This window comes from Oncorhynchus mykiss, chromosome 13, assembly GCF_013265735.2.
Source record: "Oncorhynchus mykiss isolate Arlee chromosome 13, USDA_OmykA_1.1, whole genome shotgun sequence".
NCBI lineage: Eukaryota > Metazoa > Chordata > Actinopteri > Salmoniformes > Salmonidae > Oncorhynchus > Oncorhynchus mykiss.
The window spans coordinates 71,858,568-71,877,635 of NC_048577.1; the positions used below are offsets into that span (position 1 = coordinate 71,858,568).

At 44.5% G+C, this 19,068-nt stretch overlaps 1 protein-coding gene across 1 annotated transcript in view; it reads left to right on the top strand.

Annotated features, from left to right (window-relative positions):
* LOC118938376 (germ cell-specific gene 1-like protein) overlaps window positions 1-19,068 on the top strand; it is a 46,071-nt gene that overhangs the window by 13,555 nt on the left and 13,448 nt on the right. The window contains exons 2-3 of the mRNA XM_036942102.1: window positions 2,034-2,081; window positions 15,656-15,808. Of these exons, the coding sequence (XP_036797997.1) occupies window positions 2,034-2,081; window positions 15,656-15,808 (201 nt within the window). The remainder of the gene's footprint in view (window positions 1-2,033; window positions 2,082-15,655; window positions 15,809-19,068) is intronic.

A 19,068-nucleotide genomic window follows, 5' to 3' on the forward strand; every position in this document is an offset into this window, starting at 1 on the left:
TGAGGAGAGGGAAGTAGCTAGATAATGTAGTCAATATCAGATCAGTGAGGAGAGGGAAGTAGCTAGATAATGTAGTCAATATCAGATCAGTGAGGAGAGGAAGTAGCACAAATTCCCTACCATCCCGTCTCCAGTCAGCTGTTCGTTCCACAAAAACTGTGATGGCTGTTTATTTTCACGACGGTCGTCATCCCGAACCGTTGGTTATGTGGTTTTATGGTAACTGTGCCAGGCCCTGTGTGTGTGTAACGACCATAACGACCATCAATTAACTAATGAACCTCCATAACGACCATCAATTAACTAATGAACTTCCATAACGACCATCAATTAACTAATGAACTTCCATAACGACCATCAATTAACTAATGAACCCATAACGACCATCAATTAACTAATGAACCCATAACGACCATCAATTAACTAATGAACCCATAACGACCATCAATTAACTAATGAACCCATAACGACCATCAATTAACTAATGAACCCATAACGACCATCAATTAACTAATGAACCCATAACGAGCTCGGTCCATTACATCGACCTATTCCATTAGTGATTAACTTCCAGACGTGTTTACAAGATACTATAGTTTTAGATGTTACCTTTAGACAGGTCCAGGATCAGCTCAGAGAGAGAGAGAGAGAGAGAGAGAGAGAGAGAGAGAGAGAGAGAGAGAGAGAGAGAGAGAGATGCAACAATGCAACAATGCTCTCTCTCTCTCTCTCTCTCTCTCTCTCTCTCTCTCTCTCTCTCTCTCTCTCTCTCTCTCTCTCTCTCTCTCTCTCTCTCTCTCTCTCTCTCTCTCTCTCTCTCTCTCTCTCTCTCTCTCTCTCTCTCTCTCTCTCTCTCTCTCTCTCTCTCTCTCTCTCTCTCTCTCTCTCTCTCTCTCTCTCTCTCTCTCTCTCTCTCTCTCTCTCTCTCTCTCTCTCTCTCTCTCTCTCTCTCTCTCTCTCTCTCTCTCTCTCTCTCTCTCTCTCTCTCTCTCTCTCTCTCTCTCTCTCTCTCTCTCTCTCTCTCTCTCTCTCTCTCTCTCTCTCTCTCTCACACACACTTTTCCAGTCTGAAATTCAGTGTTGTTCATCCAGTCCCATTCATCCAGATTTAATTTCAACTGCTCTCTTTGTCGTTAACAATATCCCTTTCTTCAAAAAGTTCTTTAAAACTCTGAATTTAAACTCTTCTGGCAGACTCCCCAAAACAATCTGTCCTAGGCTTTGTCCTCCACAAGTGTTTGCTTAGTCTTTTCATTATGTACTATGTTGATTTGTCAAGGGAGAATAAGGCCTGGGATTTAATCCCATTGTGCTTTGTCAGCTTCGTGCCATTTAAAAGGAATTACTCTGTTCTGTTGTCTATGGAGAATAAGGTCTGGGATTCAATTCCAACGCGCTTTGTCAGCTACGCTCCATTTAAAATAAACTCCAGATGGAGTCGACACATGCAGCGTTTACTGTGAATGCGGGGCTCCGGGGAAGAGCAGGAACATTGCCTTTAAAATGGTACATAGCTGACAAAACACATCCAGATAGAATCCTAGCCTTTTAATATTTAAACTCTTTACTGTGTTGTGTACTGTCTATGGAGAGTCACATCCTGGGGTCTGTTGTCTATGGAGAGTCACATCCTGGGGTCTGTTGTCTATGGAGAGTCACATCCTGGGCTCTGTTGTCTATGGAGAATAAAATCCTAAGAGAGAGGTGTAGTGTTGGTCGGGTCAGTTTTAGGTTTTAATTTGTTTAAATTCTTTATGTTAACAGATATTAAAGCCCTTGTACCCCCCCCCCCCTCTCTCTCTTTCTCTCTCTCTCTCTCTCTCTCTCTCCCGCCCGCCCGCCCTCCCTCTCTCTCTCTCTCTCTCTCCCTCTCCCTCTCTCTCTCTCTCTCTCTCTCTCTCTCTCTCCCTCCCTCCCACCCTCCCTCTCTCTCTCTCCCTCTCTCTCTCTCTCCCCCTCTCTCTCTCTCTCTCTCTCTCCCTCGCTCCCGCCCTTTCTCTCTCTCTCTCTCTCTGTCTCTATCTTTCTCTCAGGTGAGAAGTGTCGTAGCTTCATTGATCTGGCTCCGGCTTCAGAGAGAGGTGAATAATGTGGGTGTATGTGTGTGTGAGGGTGTATGTGCGTGTGCTGGAATTTGTCTGCACCAGACTGAAGCAGCCTCACCACTGAATGGCCTTCTATAGGGGTTAAAGGTGGGCTGGACCACTGAATGGTCTTCTATAGGGGTTAAAGGTGGTCTGGACCACTGAATGGTCTTCTATAGGGGTTAAAGGTGGGCTGGACCACTGAATGGTCTTCTATAGGGGTTAAAGGTGGTCTGGACCAGGCTGAAGCAGCCTCACCACTGAATGGTCTTCTATAGGGGTTAAAGGTGGGCTGGACCACTGAATGGCCTTCTATAGGGGTTAAAGGTGGGCTGGACCACTGAATGGTCTTCTATAGGGGTTAAAGGTGGTCTGGACCAGGCTGAAGCAGCCTCACCACTGAATGGTCTTCTATAGGGGTTAAAGGTGGGCTGGACCACTGAATGGCCTTCTATAGGGGTTAAAGGTGGGCTGGACCACTGAATGGCCTTCTATAGGGGTTAAAGGTGGGCTGGACCACTGAATGGCCTTCTATAGGGGTTAAAGGTGGTCTGGACCAGGCTGAAGCAGCCTCACCACTGAATGGCCTTCTATAGGGGTTTCGATCTCATTACGCTCATAAAATCACCAATAAAGTGCCATGCGAAAGTATTCGGCCCCCTTGAACTTTGCGACCTTTTGCCACATTTCAGGCTTCAAACATAAAGATACAAAACTGTATTTTTTTGTGAAGAATCAACAACAAGTGGGACACAATCATGAAGTGGAACGACATTTATTGGATATTTCAAACTTTTTTAACAAATCTAAAACTGAAAAATTGGGCGTGCAAAATTATTCAGCCCCCTTAAGTTAATACTTTGTAGCCCCACCTTTTGCTGCGATTACAGCTGTAAGTCGCTTGGGGTATGTCTCTATCAGTTTTGCACATCGAGAGACTGAATTTTTTTCCCATTTTCCATTCCTCCTTGCAAAACAGCTCGAGCTCAGTGAGGTTGGATGGAGAGCATTTGTGAACAGCAGTTTTCAGTTCTTTCCATAGATTCTCGATTGGATTCAGGTCTGGACTTTGACTTGGCCATTCTAACACCTGGATATGTTTATTTTTGATCCATTCCATTGTAGATTTAGCTTTATGTTTTGGATCATTGTCTTGTTGGAAGACAAATCTCCGTCCCAGTCTCAGGTCTTTTGCAGACTCCATCAGGTTTTATTCCAGAATGGTCCTGTATTTGGCTTCATCCATCTTCCCATCAATTTTAACCATCTTCCCTGTCCCTGCTGAAGAAAAGCAGGCCCAAACCATGATGCTGCCACCACCATGTTTGACGGTGGGGATGGTGTGTTCAGGGTGATGAGATGTGTTGCTTTTACGCCAAACATAACATTTTGCATTGTTGCCAAAAAGTTCAATTTTGGTTTCATCTGACCAGAGCACCTTCTTCCACATGTTTGGTGTGTCTCCCAGGTGGCTTGTGGCAAACTTTAAACAACACTTTTTATGGATATCTTTAAGAAATGGCTTTCTTCTTGCCACTCTTCCATAAAGGCCAGATTTGTGCAATATATGACTGATTGTTGTCCTATGGACAGAGTCTCCCACCTCAGCTGTAGATCTCTGCAGTTCATCCAGAGTGATCATGGGCCTCTTGGCTGCATCTCTGATCAGTCTTCTCCTTGTATGAGCTGAAAGTTTAGAGGGACGGACAGGTCTTGGTAGATTTGCAGTGGTCTGATACTCCTTCCATTTCAATATTATCGCTTGCACAGTGCTCCTTGGTATGTTTAAAGCTTGGGAAATCTTTTTGTATCCAAATCCGGCTTTAAACTTCTTCACAAGAAAAAAGTTTGAAATATCCAATAAATGTCGTTCCACTTCATGATTGTGTCCCACTTGTTGTTGATTCTTCACAAAAAAATACAGTTTTATATCTTTATGTTTGAAGCCTGAAATGTGGCAAAAGGTCGCAAAGTTCAAGGGGGCCGAATACTTTCGCAAGGCACTGTACCTTTATTCAATTATTATTGTTGTCTATTTCTCTGTGCTTTGATTGGTGGGGAAAAACAGGTGTATGTAGCCTACTGTAGGCTACAATACCCTTTTAAATGTTTAAAAAAAATAAAAAATTCAGAACAATTAACTTGATAACAAGAGAAAATGTAGCTCTGAAAAAAGTATCAAAAGAACGCTGGATAATGATAATTGGAAGTTTAAGGGAGGAATGTACAGAGAGATATGCATTAATCTAACCATCTATCTCCTAACAGACAGAGAGATATGCATTCATCTAACCATCTATCTCCTAACAGACAGAGAGATATGCATTCATCTAACCATCTATCTCCTAACAGACAGAGAGATATGCATTCATCTAACCATCTATCTCCTAACAGACAGAGAGATATGCATTAATCTAACCATCTATCTCCTAACAGACAGCGAGATATGCATTCATCTAACCATCTATCTCCTAACAGACAGAGAGATATGCATTCATCTAACCATCTATCTCCTAACGGACAGAGAGATATGCATTCATCTAACCATCTATCTCCTAACAGACAGAGAGATATGCATTAATCTAACCATCTATCTCCTAACAGACAGCGAGATATGCATTCATCTAACCATCTATCTCCTAACGGACAGAGAGATATGCATTCATCTAACCATCTATCTCCTAACAGACAGAGAGATATGCATTCATCTAACCATCTATCTCCTAACAGACAGAGAGATATGCATTCATCTAACCATCTATCTCCTAACAGACAGCGAGATATGCATTCATCTAACCATCTATCTCCTAACAGACAGAGAGATATGCATTCATCTAACCATCTATCTCCTAACGGACAGAGAGATATGCATTCATCTAACCATCTATCTCCTAACAGACAGAGAGATATGCATTAATCTAACCATCTATCTCCTAACAGACAGCGAGATATGCATTCATCTAACCATCTATCTCCTAACGGACAGAGAGATATGCATTCATCTAACCATCTATCTCCTAACAGACAGAGAGATATGCATTCATCTAACCATCTATCTCCTAACAGACAGAGAGATATGCATTCATCTAACCATCTATCTCCTAACAGACAGCGAGATATGCATTCATCTAACCATCTATCTCCTAACAGACAGAGAGATATGCATTCATCTAACCATCTATCTCCTAACAGACAGAGAGATATGCATTAATCTAACCATCTATCTCCTAACAGACAGCGAGATATGCATTCATCTAACCATCTATCTCCTAACGGACAGAGAGATATGCATTCATCTAACCATCTATCTCCTAACGGACAGAGAGATATGCATTCATCTAACCATCTATCTCCTAACAGACAGAGAGATATGCATTCATCTAACCATCTATCTCCTAACAGACAGAGAGATATGCATTCATCTAACCATCTATCTCCTAACAGACAGCGAGATATGCATTCATCTAACCATCTATCTCCTAACGGACAGAGAGATATGCATTCATCTAACCATCTATCTCCTAACAGACAGAGAGATATGCATTCATCTAACCATCTATCTCCTAACAGACAGAGAGATATGCATTCATCTAACCATCTATCTCCTAACAGACAGCGAGATATGCATTAATCTAACCATCTATCTCCTAACAGACAGAGAGATATGCATTCATCTAACCATCTATCTCCTAACAGACAGAGAGATATGCATTAATCTAACCATCTATCTCCTAACAGACAGCGAGATATGCATTCATCTAACCATCTATCTCCTAACGGACAGAGAGATATGCATTCATCTAACCATCTATCTCCTAACAGACAGAGAGATATGCATTCATCTAACCAACTATCTCCTAACAGACAGAGAGATATGCATTCATCTTTCCATATTTTCACAATGCCAAGCCAGTGTGTCTTATTTGCAATGGAAATATCTCTGTTTGCAAAAATAATTCAACCTCAGACGTCGTTATGAATCTAAGCATGGAACTTTCAAAGTTGCCTTCTCGCCCCAGAGGCCCGACGCAGAACAATTGAAGCGTTCACTGCACGCCACAGCATCGTCACAGAGCTGATGGAAGACTTCAGGACACTGAAGAAACGACAGGCAGAGGGACCAGGCCGCAGCATCGTCACAGAGCTGATGGAAGACTTCAGCACACTGAAGAAACGACAGGCGGAGGGAGGGACCAGGCCACAGCATCGTCACAGAGCTGATGGAAGACTTCAGCACACTGAAGAAACGACAGGCAGAGGGACCAGGCCACAGCATCGTCACAGAGCTGATGGAAGACTTCAGCACACTGAAGAAACGACAGGCAGAGGGACCAGGCCACAGCATCGTCACAGAGCTGATGGAAGACTTCAGCACACTGAAGAAATGACAGGTGGAGGGACCAGGCCGCAGCATCGTCACAGAGCTGATGGAAGATATCATCAAGCGGCTGAGGGACAACTTCTCCACCAGATCTGAAGACTACATCATGACTGCCCAACTTGCCCAAGGACGTCTGTACGTGACCATCTCACAGTCTGTCCAGGTGGAGAATTCTCCTCCCTTGCTAAGAAAGCGATACCCTCGCTGGATGAGGCCCCAGTTCAAACAGATGATTGAATTCCAGACATCATCATTCAAATCAGGGATGAGATCAGGAGTGCCGAGTCCTTGTGTGCGTTTTGGGTGTCATGCTCAGCGGAATACAACGGAATAATGAAACATGCCTTTTATGTGCTGACAATGTTTGGATCGATTTACGCCTGCGAGTGAAGCTTGAGTTGTAGCTCAGCTAGTTAAGTTATTTATATGGGCCTTCGCCCCCACATAGCCTAGCTCAGCCTGTTAAGTTATTATATATGGGCCTTCGCTCTGAAGAAGTAGACTCAAATTAAGCCCTCTTGTTGTTTGTAAAGTCAAAAAAAAATGAATATTATTGTTGAAATTACGTACTCTACTGATGTAGGTTTTCTCCATCTGTTGCTGGGCAACACTTGCATAACAAGTTAGCAATATTTTCAGCACCAGGCGCTGTTCACCTCCTATTGGTTGTGCTGCAGGTCCAGCTTTACGTTTCAGCACCAGGTGCTGTTCACCTCCTATTGGTTGTGCTGCAGGTCCATCTTTACGTTTCAGCACCAGGTGCTGTTCACCTCCTATTGGTTGTGCTGCAGGTCCAGCTTTACGTTTCAGCACCAGGTGCTGTTCACCTCCTATTGGTTGTGCTGCAGGTCCATCTTTACGTTTCAGCACCAGGTGCTGTTCACCTCCTATTGGTTGTGCTGCAGGTCCAGCTTTACGTTTCAGCACCAGGTGCTGTTCACCTCCTATTGGTTGCTCTGCGGTTGCATCTTTACGTTTCAGCACCAGGCGCTGTTCACCTCCTATTGGTTGTGCTGCAGGTCCAGCTTTACGTTTCAGCACCAGGTGCTGTTCACCTCCTATTGGTTGTGCTGCAGGTCCAGCTTTACGTTTCAGCACCAGGCGCTGTTCACCTCCTATTGGTTGCTCTGCGGTTGCAGCTTTACTTTTCAGCACCAGGTGCTGTTCACCTCCTATTGGTTGCTCTGCGGTTGCATCTTTACGTTTCAGCACCAGGTGCTGTTCACCTCCTATTGGTTGTGCTGCAGGTCCAGCTTTACGTTTCAGCACCAGGTGCTGTTCACCTCCTATTGGTTGTGCTGCAGGTCCAGCTTTACGTTTCAGCACCAGGCGCTGTTCACCTCCTATTGGTTGTGCTGCAGGTCCAGCTTTACGTTTCAGCACCACTAAATGGTCCGCTGCCTGCTTCATTAGTTGACCGTCTCCTGCATCCTCTCTCCTCATGAATGAAGTTAAAATGTAACTTTTGCATTATTTAGGTGAGGTAACTTCCTTCTTGGGACATTGCATTTGGGAGTTTTTGCATCTCCGGTCCGATATATATATTTTTTAAATTAACAAAATATTAATAAAAAATTAAAAAATTGGGGGGGGGGGTCATTTTACTGGAGGTCCAGATTGGCCCGCTGGCACCCAGTTGGGGAACCCTAGAGACTCAGAGGTGTTGGCCCGCTGGCACCCAGTTGGGGAACCCTAGAGACTCAGAGGTGTTGGCCCGCTGGCACCCAGTTGGGGAACACTAGAGACTCAGAGGTGTTGGCCTGCTGTCCTCCAGTTGGGGAACCCTAGAGACTCAGAGGTGTTGGCCCACTGGCACCCAGTTGGGGAACCCTAGAGACTCAGAGGTGTTGGCCTGCTGTCCTCCAGTTGGGGAACACTAGAGACTCAGAGGTGTTGGCCCGCTGTCCTCCAGTTGGGGAACACTAGAGACTCAGAGGTGTTGGCCCGCTGTCCTCCAGTTGGGGAACACTAGAGACTCAGAGGTGTTGGCCCGCTGTCCTCCAGTTGGGGAACACTAGAGACTCAGAGGTGTTGGCCTGCTGTCCTCCAGTTGGGGAACACTAGAGACTCAGAGGTGTTGGCCCGCTGACCCCCAGTTGGGGAACACTAGAGACTCAGAGGTGTTGGCCCGCTGGCCTCCAGTTGGGGAACCCTGCACTAGAGACTCAGAGGTCAGAGGTGTTTCAAGAATGTGTGTGTGTCTATATCAAATCAAATGTTATTGGTCAGATACACATATTTAGCAGATGTTTTTGCTGGTGAAGTGAAATGCTTGTGTTCCTAGCTTCATCAGTGCAGTAGTCTCTAAAAATTCACAACAATACACAAATCTAAAAGTAAAAGAATGGAATTTAGAAATATATAAATATTAGGACGAGCAATGTCGGAGTGGCATTGACTAACATTTTTGTCCAGATGGGATAGGGCAGTGTGCAGTACGATGGCGATTGCATCGTCTGTGGACCTATTGGGGCGGTAAACAAGTTGAAGTAGGTCTAGGATGTCAGGTAAGGTAGAGGTGATATGATCCTTGACTAGCCTCTCAAAGTACTCCATGATAACAGAAGTGAGTGCTAAGGAAGATAGTAATTTAGTTCAGTTACCTTTTGCTTTCTTGGGTACAGGAACAATGGTGGACATATTGAAGCAAGTGGGGACAGCAGACTGGGATAGGGAGAGATTGAATATGTCCGTAAACACTCCAACCAGCTCGTCTGCGCATGCTCGGAGGACGCAGCTAGGGATACCATCTGGGCCGGCAGCCTTGCGTGGGTTAACACGCTTAAATGTCTTACTCACATCGACCACAGAGAAGGAGGGGTTGGGGCACGTTGTTATCCTTAAAGAAAGTGTTCAGTTTGTCCGGGAACAAGGAGTCGGTGTCCAGGAAGTGGCTGGTTTTCCCTTTGATTACAAAGGTCTCATGTCTGAGCCGTTGAATTGCATTTAGCCTGTTTGATTGTCTTATGAAGCCGATAACTGGACTGTTTTCAGTCATCTTGCCATGGTTAAATGCGGTAGTTCACGCTTTCAGTTTTGAGCAAATGCCGCCATCTATCCACGGTTTCTGGTTTGGCTAGGTTTTAATAGTCACAGTGGGAACAACATCCCCTATGCACTTCCTGATGAACTCATTCACTGTGTCCGTGTATACGTCCATGCTATTCTCAGAGGCAACCCGGAACATATCCCAGTCCGTGTGATCAAAACAATCTTGAAGCATGCATTCTGATTGGTCAGACCAGTGTTGAATAGTCCGTAGCCAGGGTACTTCCTGTTTGAGTTTCTGCCTATAGGAAGGGAGGAGCAAAATGGAGTTGTGATCTGATTTGCCAAAGGGAAGGTGGGGGAGGGCCTTGTAGGTATCCTGGAAGAGGGAGTAGCAGTGATCCAGTGTTTTTCCAGCGCGAGAACTACACTCAATGTGTTGATAGAACTTCGGTAGCGTTTTCCTCAAATTTGCTTTGTTAAAATCCCCAGCTACAATAAATACAGCCTCAGGATATGTTTTTTCCAGTTTGCATAAAGTCCAGTGTAGTTCCTTGAAGGGCCGTCGTGGTATCTGCTGTAACTACAACGGCTGTAACTATAACTAAAGAGAATTATCTTGGGAGGTAATACGGTCGGCATTTGATTGGGAGATATTCTAGGTCGGGTGAACAAAAAGACTTAAGTTTCTTTACGTTATGACAATCACACCATGAAACATACACCACCACCTTTCTTCTTCCCGGAGAGGTGTTTGTTCCTGTCTGCACGATGTACTGAGAACCCAGCTGGCTGAATGGATGGGGACAGTGTATCCGGAGGGAGCCATGATCCTTTGAAACAGAGTATGTTACTGACCCTGATGTCTCTCTGGAAGGAGATCCTCGCCCTGAGCTCGTCTACTTTCTTGTTCATAGACTGAACATTAGTGAGTAATATCTCTGATTAATACTGCTTTCATACCTACGGTAAGGTCATCTCTGTTTAATACTGCTTTCATCCCCACATTAAAGTCATCTCTATTCTACACTGTGAGAGGGAGGGAGGGAAATAGAGAGTGGGGGGGTAGAGAGAGAGCGGAAATGAGGGAAGGAGGGAGAAGGAGAGAGTGGAAGGGAGGAAGAGCGACAGAGAGATAAATAGAGAAAGAGGGAGGGAGGGAGGAGTGCAGAGATACACCAACACAATTCTTCCTGTTCAGCTCTGTTACACACAGCCTTACTATGGAGAGAGGGAGACAGGGGTTCATAGTAGAGAGGGGTTGCTAGTAAAGAGGAGTGTCCTAGTAGAGAGGGGTTCCTAGTAGAGAGGGGTTGCTAGTAGAGAGGAGTGTCCTAGTAGAGAGGGGTTCCTAGTAGAGAGGGGTTCCTAGTAGAGAGGGGTTGCTAGTAGAGAGGGGTTCCTAGTAGAGAGGAGTGTCCTAGTAGAGAGGGGCGTCCTTGTAGAGAGGAGTTCCTAGTAGAGAGGGGTTCCCAGTAGAGAGGGGTTCCTAGTAGAGAGGGGTACCTAGTAGAGAGGGTTTCCTAGTAGAGAGGGGTTCCTAGTAGAGAGGGGTTCCTAGTAGAGAGGGGTTCCTAGTAGAGAGGAGTGTCCTAGTAGAGAGGGGCGTCCTTGTAGAGAGGAGTTCCTAGTAGAGAGGGGTTCCCAGTAGAGAGGGGCGTCCTAGTAGAGAGGGGTTTCTAGTAGAGAGGGGTTTTTAGTAGAGAGGGGTTCCTAGTAGAGAGGGGTTCCTAGTAGAGAGGGGCGTCCTAGTAGAGAGGAGTTCCTAGTATAGAGAGGGGTTCCTAGTAGAGAGGAGTTCCTAGTAGAGAGGGGTGTCCTAGTAGAGAGGGGTTCCTATTAGAGAGGGGCGTCCTAGTAGAGAGGGGTTTCTAGTAGAGAGGGGTTCCTAGTAGAGAGGGGTTCCCAGTAGAGAGGGGTTCCTAGTAGAGAGGTGTTCCTAGTAGAGAGGGGGGTAGAGAGAGAGGGGTGTCCTAGTAGAGAGGTGTTCCCAGTAGAGAGGGGTTCCTAGTAGAGAGGGGTTCCTAGTAGAGAGGGGTTCCTAGTAGAGAGGAGTTCCTAGTAGAGAGGGGTTCCTAGTAGAGAGGGGTTCCTAGTAGAGAGGGGTTTCAAGTAGAGAGGGGTTCCTAGTAGAGAGGGGTTCCTAGTAGAGAGGGGTTCCTAGTAGAGAGGGGTTTCTAGTAGAGTTAATGGGTCTCTATAGGGAGTAAACTTGTTACCTTGTACCTTGTTATTTAGCTACTTCTTTTAATATCAATAACTCTCACCGTTTACATCTGGTCTGGGATCAGCAAGCTGATTTACATAGAATCTGGTCTGGGATCAGCAAGCTGATTTACATAGAATCTGGTCTGGGATCAGCAAGCCATTTTACATAGAATCTGGTCTGGGATCAGCAAGCTGTTTTACATAGAATCTGGTCTGGGATCAGCAAGCTGTTTTACATAGAATCTGGTCTGGGATCAGCAAGCTGTTTTACATAGAATCTGGTCTGGGATCAACAAGCCGTTTTACATAGAATCTGGTCTGGGATCAGCAACCGTTTTACATAGAATCTGGTCTGGGATCAGCAAGCTGTTTTACATAGAATCTGGTCTGGGATCAGCAAGCTGTTTTACATAGTATCTGGTCTGGGATCAGCAAGCTGATTTACATAGAATCTGGTCTGGGATCAGCAAGCTGTTTTACATAGAATCTGGTCTGGGATCAGCAAGCTGTTTTACATAGTATCTGGTCTGGGATCAGCAAGCTGATTTACATAGAATCTGGTCTGGGATCAGCAAGCTGTTTTACATAGAATCTAGTCTGGGATCAGCAAGCTGTTTTACATAGAATCTGGTCTGGGATCAGCAACCTGATTTACATAGAATCTGGTCTGGGATCAGCAAGCCGTTTTAAATAGAATCTGGTCTAGGATCAGCAAGCTGTTTGGTGTGTTCTGTCTCCTTCACTTTGATGTTTCTCTGACATTGTTTTCTCCTCCCATGGCTGTTGTTGTTTGGGATGATTTTTAAAACATGGCCACCTGTTTCCTGACAACTAGACGCCACCTGAGTTATTCATGATACTAGAAGAAGAGGATTTCTTTATACGTTCACATTCAATTCCCAGAACTAACTCTCTTGGATTGGTTACTTTAAAAAGCTTTGTCACACACACACACGCACATGCACACGCACACACACACACACACACACACACAGTTTATCCTGTTAGTGTATTGAATTCAGAGATAGTAAATGTTTTATAGGTGTCTCAGCTACTTAGGGTATATTGACAGACTGAGCCCTCTCTCTACTGTCTCCTTGGTTGTCTCCCAAATGGCACCCTGTTCCCTATAGAGTGCACTATTTTGACCAGACCCCTATAGAGCCCTGTTCCCCATAGAGTGCACAACTTTGACCAGACCTCTATATAGCCCTGTTCCCTATATAGTGCACTACTTTGACCAGAGCCCTATAGAGCCCTGTTCCCTATATAGTGCACTACTTTGACCAGAGCCCTATAGAGCCCTGTTCCACATATAGTGCACTACTGTTGACCCGTATTGGTCAAAGTCTAAATGGACTAGGGTCCACCCTGGTCAGAAGTAGTTCACCACGTAGAGAGATAAAGGGTGTCATGTGTGATGTATGTCTTGTGTTCCTGTCATTAAAATACTGACTGAAGAGTCATGTTATCATATATCTGATTCACTGTGTTTAATTTTTTACATTTAACTAGGCAAGTCAGTTAAGAACATATTCTTATTTTTAATAGCGGCCTACCGGGGAACAGTGGGTGAACTGCCTGTTCAGGGCCAGAACGACAGATTTTTACCTTGTCAGCTTGGGGATTTGATCTTTCAACCTTTCTGTTAGAGTCCTAACCTCTAGAATACCTGTCGCCCCTCACGAGGTCGGGGAGATGCAGCACAGTACAGCCTATCAACTCTCATCCCAAAGCTAGGAAAAGGTATCCTGGTCTGTCCCCAAGCTATCAGAGATGTATTCATCCCTCATCCCAAAGCCAGGAAAAATGTATCCTGGTCTGTCCCCAAGCTATCAGAGATGTATTCATCCCTCATCCCAAAGCTAGGAAAAATGTATCCTGGTCTGTCCCCAAGCTATCAGAGATGTATTCATCCCTCATCCCAAAGCCAGGAAAAATGTATCCTGGTCTGTCCCCAAGCTATCAGAGATGTATTCAACTCTCATCCCAAAGCTAGGAAAATGCACCGGTGGATTGAGAGGGCAAATGACAATCATTCTGAATTGATTTCGACATCCCAGAGAAGACAGTAGAAACGTCCATATGCTCTGCAGGTAATCGTGCCTCCTAAACGCTGTCGTGACGTGGCCCTTTCTGGGTATAGATCGTGGCTTCCCCCTCTCTCTCTGTTCTACACCCAGGTTCTATTATCTCAGGCCATAAATTCCTGGAGGAGACTCTCTCCTCATGGCCATGCAGAAAGAGACACCTAGAGAGAACAAAGGATTTCACATGGCCAAACTCCTAAATCCCCAAAATGGGAATATGAAACAAAAGGTCCACTTGTGAGAAGGTGGGAGGGGTCCGTGGACACTTAAGGGACGGGCATGACGAGTGTGTTTCATTTGGTGACCTCAGAGAGGACAGGAAACACACATAACTATATCTCTTGATTGTGTACTTTTCTCAATGATGGTGTTTGCATCTAATTGTTGTATAAAATGAATGAGTAAAGATGAAACTATTTGTGAAATGATGTGATGTGATGTTTAAACATTTAATGTGAGAGAATTGTATTCCATCTAAAGTTGAACTAAGTCATTGGCCCGCCCCCGTGAGCACAGACATGATCTGATGTCATATAACCTCCTTTTCTACTGTTAGGAATAAAACCCCCTCCTGAGGAAATCCTCTTCAGACCACGCGTACCTCGGTGGAAACTGAGGTGGCATCGGTTTGAGTACCAAGACTAAGCAAACCCACAGCGTTATCAATTTCCTAACCATACCACGTGGAGCATTGGCTACACGGCTGGAAATGGTTCAACTCTGAGACTATCGATCCCTACAGAATAAGAGCAAATCTTATATACTAATTACTAGTCTGCAGCTCGAAATTATGTCAACCTGGGATGCGATTACCGACAACCGCCGAAACATCTACTCTATGAAAAACGTTTCTGAATGGAACTCTGAAGTATCCATCCTAACCATCAATGACTTTGATCTTCAGGGAAACAGAAAGAGACTCAGGTGAACTCTCCAGCAGACAGGCTGACAATTACAACAGAGATCACAACGACACCTGGGCGTAAACATATATTGATTGCAGTTATTCCCGAATGAGTGAGCGTTCATGTGCAAAGAATTAGCATTTCAATTAATATAATTATCAACTGTGTAGTGGTCTCTTTTTCCTTTCCCGCTTTGTCTCAGTCCACACCCATTTCCCCTTGGTCCACCAAGCCGTCATATTGGCCCACTAGGGAATCTTCCCTATCTTTTGTTAGTAACCAATATCTACTGTTAATTTGTTTATGCATTTCTGTGATTATTTAGTTAGTCAGTAAATAAATGATTAAGCCTGTTGGTGTGATGATTCAGAGTAAAGGGTCTATCTAATGTGGGCAGTGAAATCCACTACATTGTCGTTAGTGTTAGTGACTCTGGCAGAGAAAACTGCACTCTGGTAAGCTAGCTAACTAGCGGCTACTAAAGTTAGGAAGGTAAATTGAAATAAATTGCATTAATACACAAATATAAAGTTCTAAAGCCAAGAAAACAATATATAATCTACTTCCTCCGTATCCTGCAGTTTGAAGAAACTAATTTTAATTTAAAAAAGATCCCAAAAAAAGCTAAATTCAAAATGCGTGTGTGCCCGTGTGTGTGTGTGTGTGTATGTGTGTGTGCCCGTGTGTGTGTGTGTGTGTGTGTATGTGTGTGTGCCCATGTGTGTGTGTGTATGTGTGTGTGTGTGTGTGTGTGTGTGTGCCCGTGTGTGTGTGTGTGTGTGTATGTGTGTGTGTGTGTGTGTGTGTGTGTGTGTGTGTGTATGTGTGTGTGTGTGTGTGTGTGTGTGTGCCCATGTGTGTGTGTGTATGTGTGTGTGTTCCAGGAGTCCTGTGGCTGTCGGTGGTATCAGAGGTACTATACATCATGCTGTTGGTGGTTGGGTTCAGTCTCATGTGTCTGGAGCTGTTTCATTATGTGTGTGTGTGTGTGTGTTCCAGGAGTCCTGTGGCTGTCGGTGGTATCAGAGGTACTATACATCATGCTGTTGGTGGTTGGGTTCAGTCTCATGTGTCTGGAGCTGTTTCATTCCAGCAACGTCATCGATGGACTTAAACTCAACGCCTTCGCTGCTGTTTTCACCGTGCTTTCAGGTAACACACACACACACACACACACACACACACACTACACACACACACACACACACACACACACACACACACACACAGACACACACACAGGCACACACACACACACACACACACACAGTGTGATACACACTAAATAATAGTACTTCTGATTATCAACAATGATGAGACAGCTTACAGGGAGGAGGTGACTCTGGGAGTGTGATGCCAGAAAAATAACCTCTCACTCAACGTCAACAAAACAAAGGGGATGATCATAGACTTCAGGAAACAGCAGAGGGAGCACCCCCCCTCCTATCCACATCGACGTGAAGAGTGGAAAAGGTGGAAAGCTTCAAGTTCCTCAGTGTACACATCACTGGCAACTTGAAATGGTCCACCCACACTGACAGTGTGGTGAAGAAGGCACAACAGCGCCTCTTCATCAGAGGCTGAAGAAATTTGCCTGGCCCATAAAACCCTCACAAACTTCTACAGATGCACAATTGAGAGCATCCTGTCACCGCTTGGTACGGCAACTGCACCGCCCGCAACCGCAGGGCTCTCCAGAGGGTGGTGCGGTCTGCCCAAAGCATCACTACGTGCCCTCCATGACACCTACACCACCCGATGTCACCGGAAGGCCAAAATTATCATTAAGGACAACAACCACCCGAGCCACTGCCTGTTCACACCACTACCATCCAGAAGGCCAGGTCAGTACATCAAAGCAGGGACCGAGAGATTAATAATAAGATAATAATGATTACATATCCTGCATTACTCATCTCATATGTATTTACTGTATTCTATTCTATTCTATTCTATTCTACTGTATCTTATTCTATATCTTATTTGACATCGCTCGTAAATATATGTAAATATTCTTAATTCCATTCCTTTACTTAGATTTGTGTGTATTGGGTATACGTTGTGAAATTGTTAGATATTACTGCACTGTCGGAGCAAGAAACACAATCATTTCGCAAATCAATAACATTTGATTTGAAGTATTTCTTGTATTTCTTGTGTTTCTTGTGTTTTTTTGTTTTTTGTTTTTTTTCTTACTATATTATTGACTTGATTGTTGATTGCATTGTTGGGAAAGTGCCAGTAAGCATTTCACAGTTTCCACCTGGTGCATCCTGGGAACTTGACAAATAAACCCTAAAACTTGAAACAAACACTAGAGACACAGGAAGACTCTCCTACAGTAGTTCCTCCATCGAGATCTTTTGGACACACACATTGGGAGTGCTATCTATCTATCTATCTATCTATCTATCTATCTATCTATCTATCTATCTATCTATCTGTCTGTCTGTCTGTCTGTCTGTCTGTCTGTCTGTCTGTCTGTCTGTCTGTCTGTCTGTCTGTCTGTCTGTCTGTCTGTCTGTCTGTCTGTCTGTCTGTCTGTCTGTCTGTCTGTCTGTCTGTCTGTCTGTCTGTCTGTCTGTCTGTCTGTCTGTCTGTCTGTCTGTCTGTCTGTCTGTCTGTCTGTCTGTCTGTCTGTCTGTCTGTCTGTCTGTCTGTCTGTCTGTCTGTCTGTCTGTCTGTCTGTCTGTCTGTCTGTCTGTCTGTCTGTCTGTCTGTCTGTCTGTCTGTCTGTCTGTCTGTCTGTCTGTCTGTCTGTCTGTCTGTCTGTCTGTCTGTCTGTCTGTCTGTCTGTCTGTCTGTCTGTCTGTCTGTCTGTCTGTCTGTCTGTCTGTCTGTCTGTCTGTCTGTCTGTCTGTCTGTCTGTCTGTCTGTCTGTCTTATATTCTATTCAAGGGGCTTTATTGGCATGGGAAACATGTGTTAACATTGCCAAAGCAAGTGAGGTAGATAATATATAAAGTGAAATAAACAATAACAATTAACAGTAAACATTACACATACAGAAGTTTCAAAACAATAAAGACATTACAAATGTCATATTATGTCTATATACAGTACAATGTTGTAACGATGTAGAAAAGGTAAAGGGTACACAAGGGAAAATAAATAAACATAAATATGGGTTGTATTTACAATGGTGTTTGTTCTTCACTGGTTGCCCTTTTCTTGTGGCAACAGGTCACAAATCTTGCTGCTGTGATGGCACACTGTGGAATTTCACCCAGTAGATATGGGAGTTTATCAAATTTGGATTTGTTTTCGAATTCTTTGTGGATCTGTGTAATCTGAGGGAAATATGTGTCTCTAATATGGTCATACATTGTGCAGGAGGTTAGGAAGTGCAGCTCAGTTTCCACCTCATTTTGTGGGCAGTGAGCACAAAGCCTGTCTTCTCTTGAGAGCCATGTCTGCCTACGGCAGCCTTTCTCAATAGCAAGGCTATGCTCACTGAGTCTGTACATAGTCAAAGCTTTCCTTAAGTTTAGGTCAGTCACAGTGGTCAGGTATTCTGCCACTGTGTACTCTCTGTTTAGGGTCAAATAGCATTCTAGTTTGCTCTGTTTTTTTGTTAATTCTTTGCAATGTGTCAAGTAATTATCTTTTTGTTTTCTCATGATTTGGTTGGGTCTAATTGTGCTGCTGTCCTGGGGCTCTGTTCCATAACAAAGCCATAACAAAGCCATCACCTACAGAGAGATGAGCCTGGAGAAGAGTCCCCTAAGCAAGCTGGTCCTGGGGCTCTGTTCACAAACACAAACACACCCCACAGAGCCCCAGGACCAGCTTGCTTAGGGGACTCTTCTCCAGGCTCATCTCTCTGTAGGTGATGGCTTTGTTATGGAAGGTTTGGGAATCGCTTCCTTTTAGGTGGTTGTAGAATTTAAGGGCTCTTTTCTGGATTTTGATCATTAGCGGGTATCGGCCTAATTCTGCTCTGCATGCATTATTTGGTGATTTACGTTGTACACAGAGGATATTTTTGCAGAATTCTGCATGCAGAGTGTCAGTTTGGTGTTTGTCCCATTTTGTGAAATCTTGGTTGGTGAGCGGACCCCAGACCTCACAACCATAAACGGCAATGGGCTCTATAACTGATTCAAGTATTTTTAGCCAGATCCTAACTGGTATGTTGAATTTTATGTTCCTTTTGATGGCATAGAATGCCCTTCTTGCCTTGTCTCTCAGATCGGTCACAGCTTTGTGGAAGTTATCTGTGGCACTGATGTTTAGGCCGAGGTGTATATAGTTTTTTGTGTGCTCTAGGGCAATGGTGTCTAGATGGAATTTGTATTTGTGGTCCTGGCGACTGGACCTTTTTTGTAACACCGTTATTTTGGTTGTACTGAAATTTACTGTCAGAGCCCAGGTCTGACAGAATCTGTGCAGAAGATCTAGGTGCTGCTGTA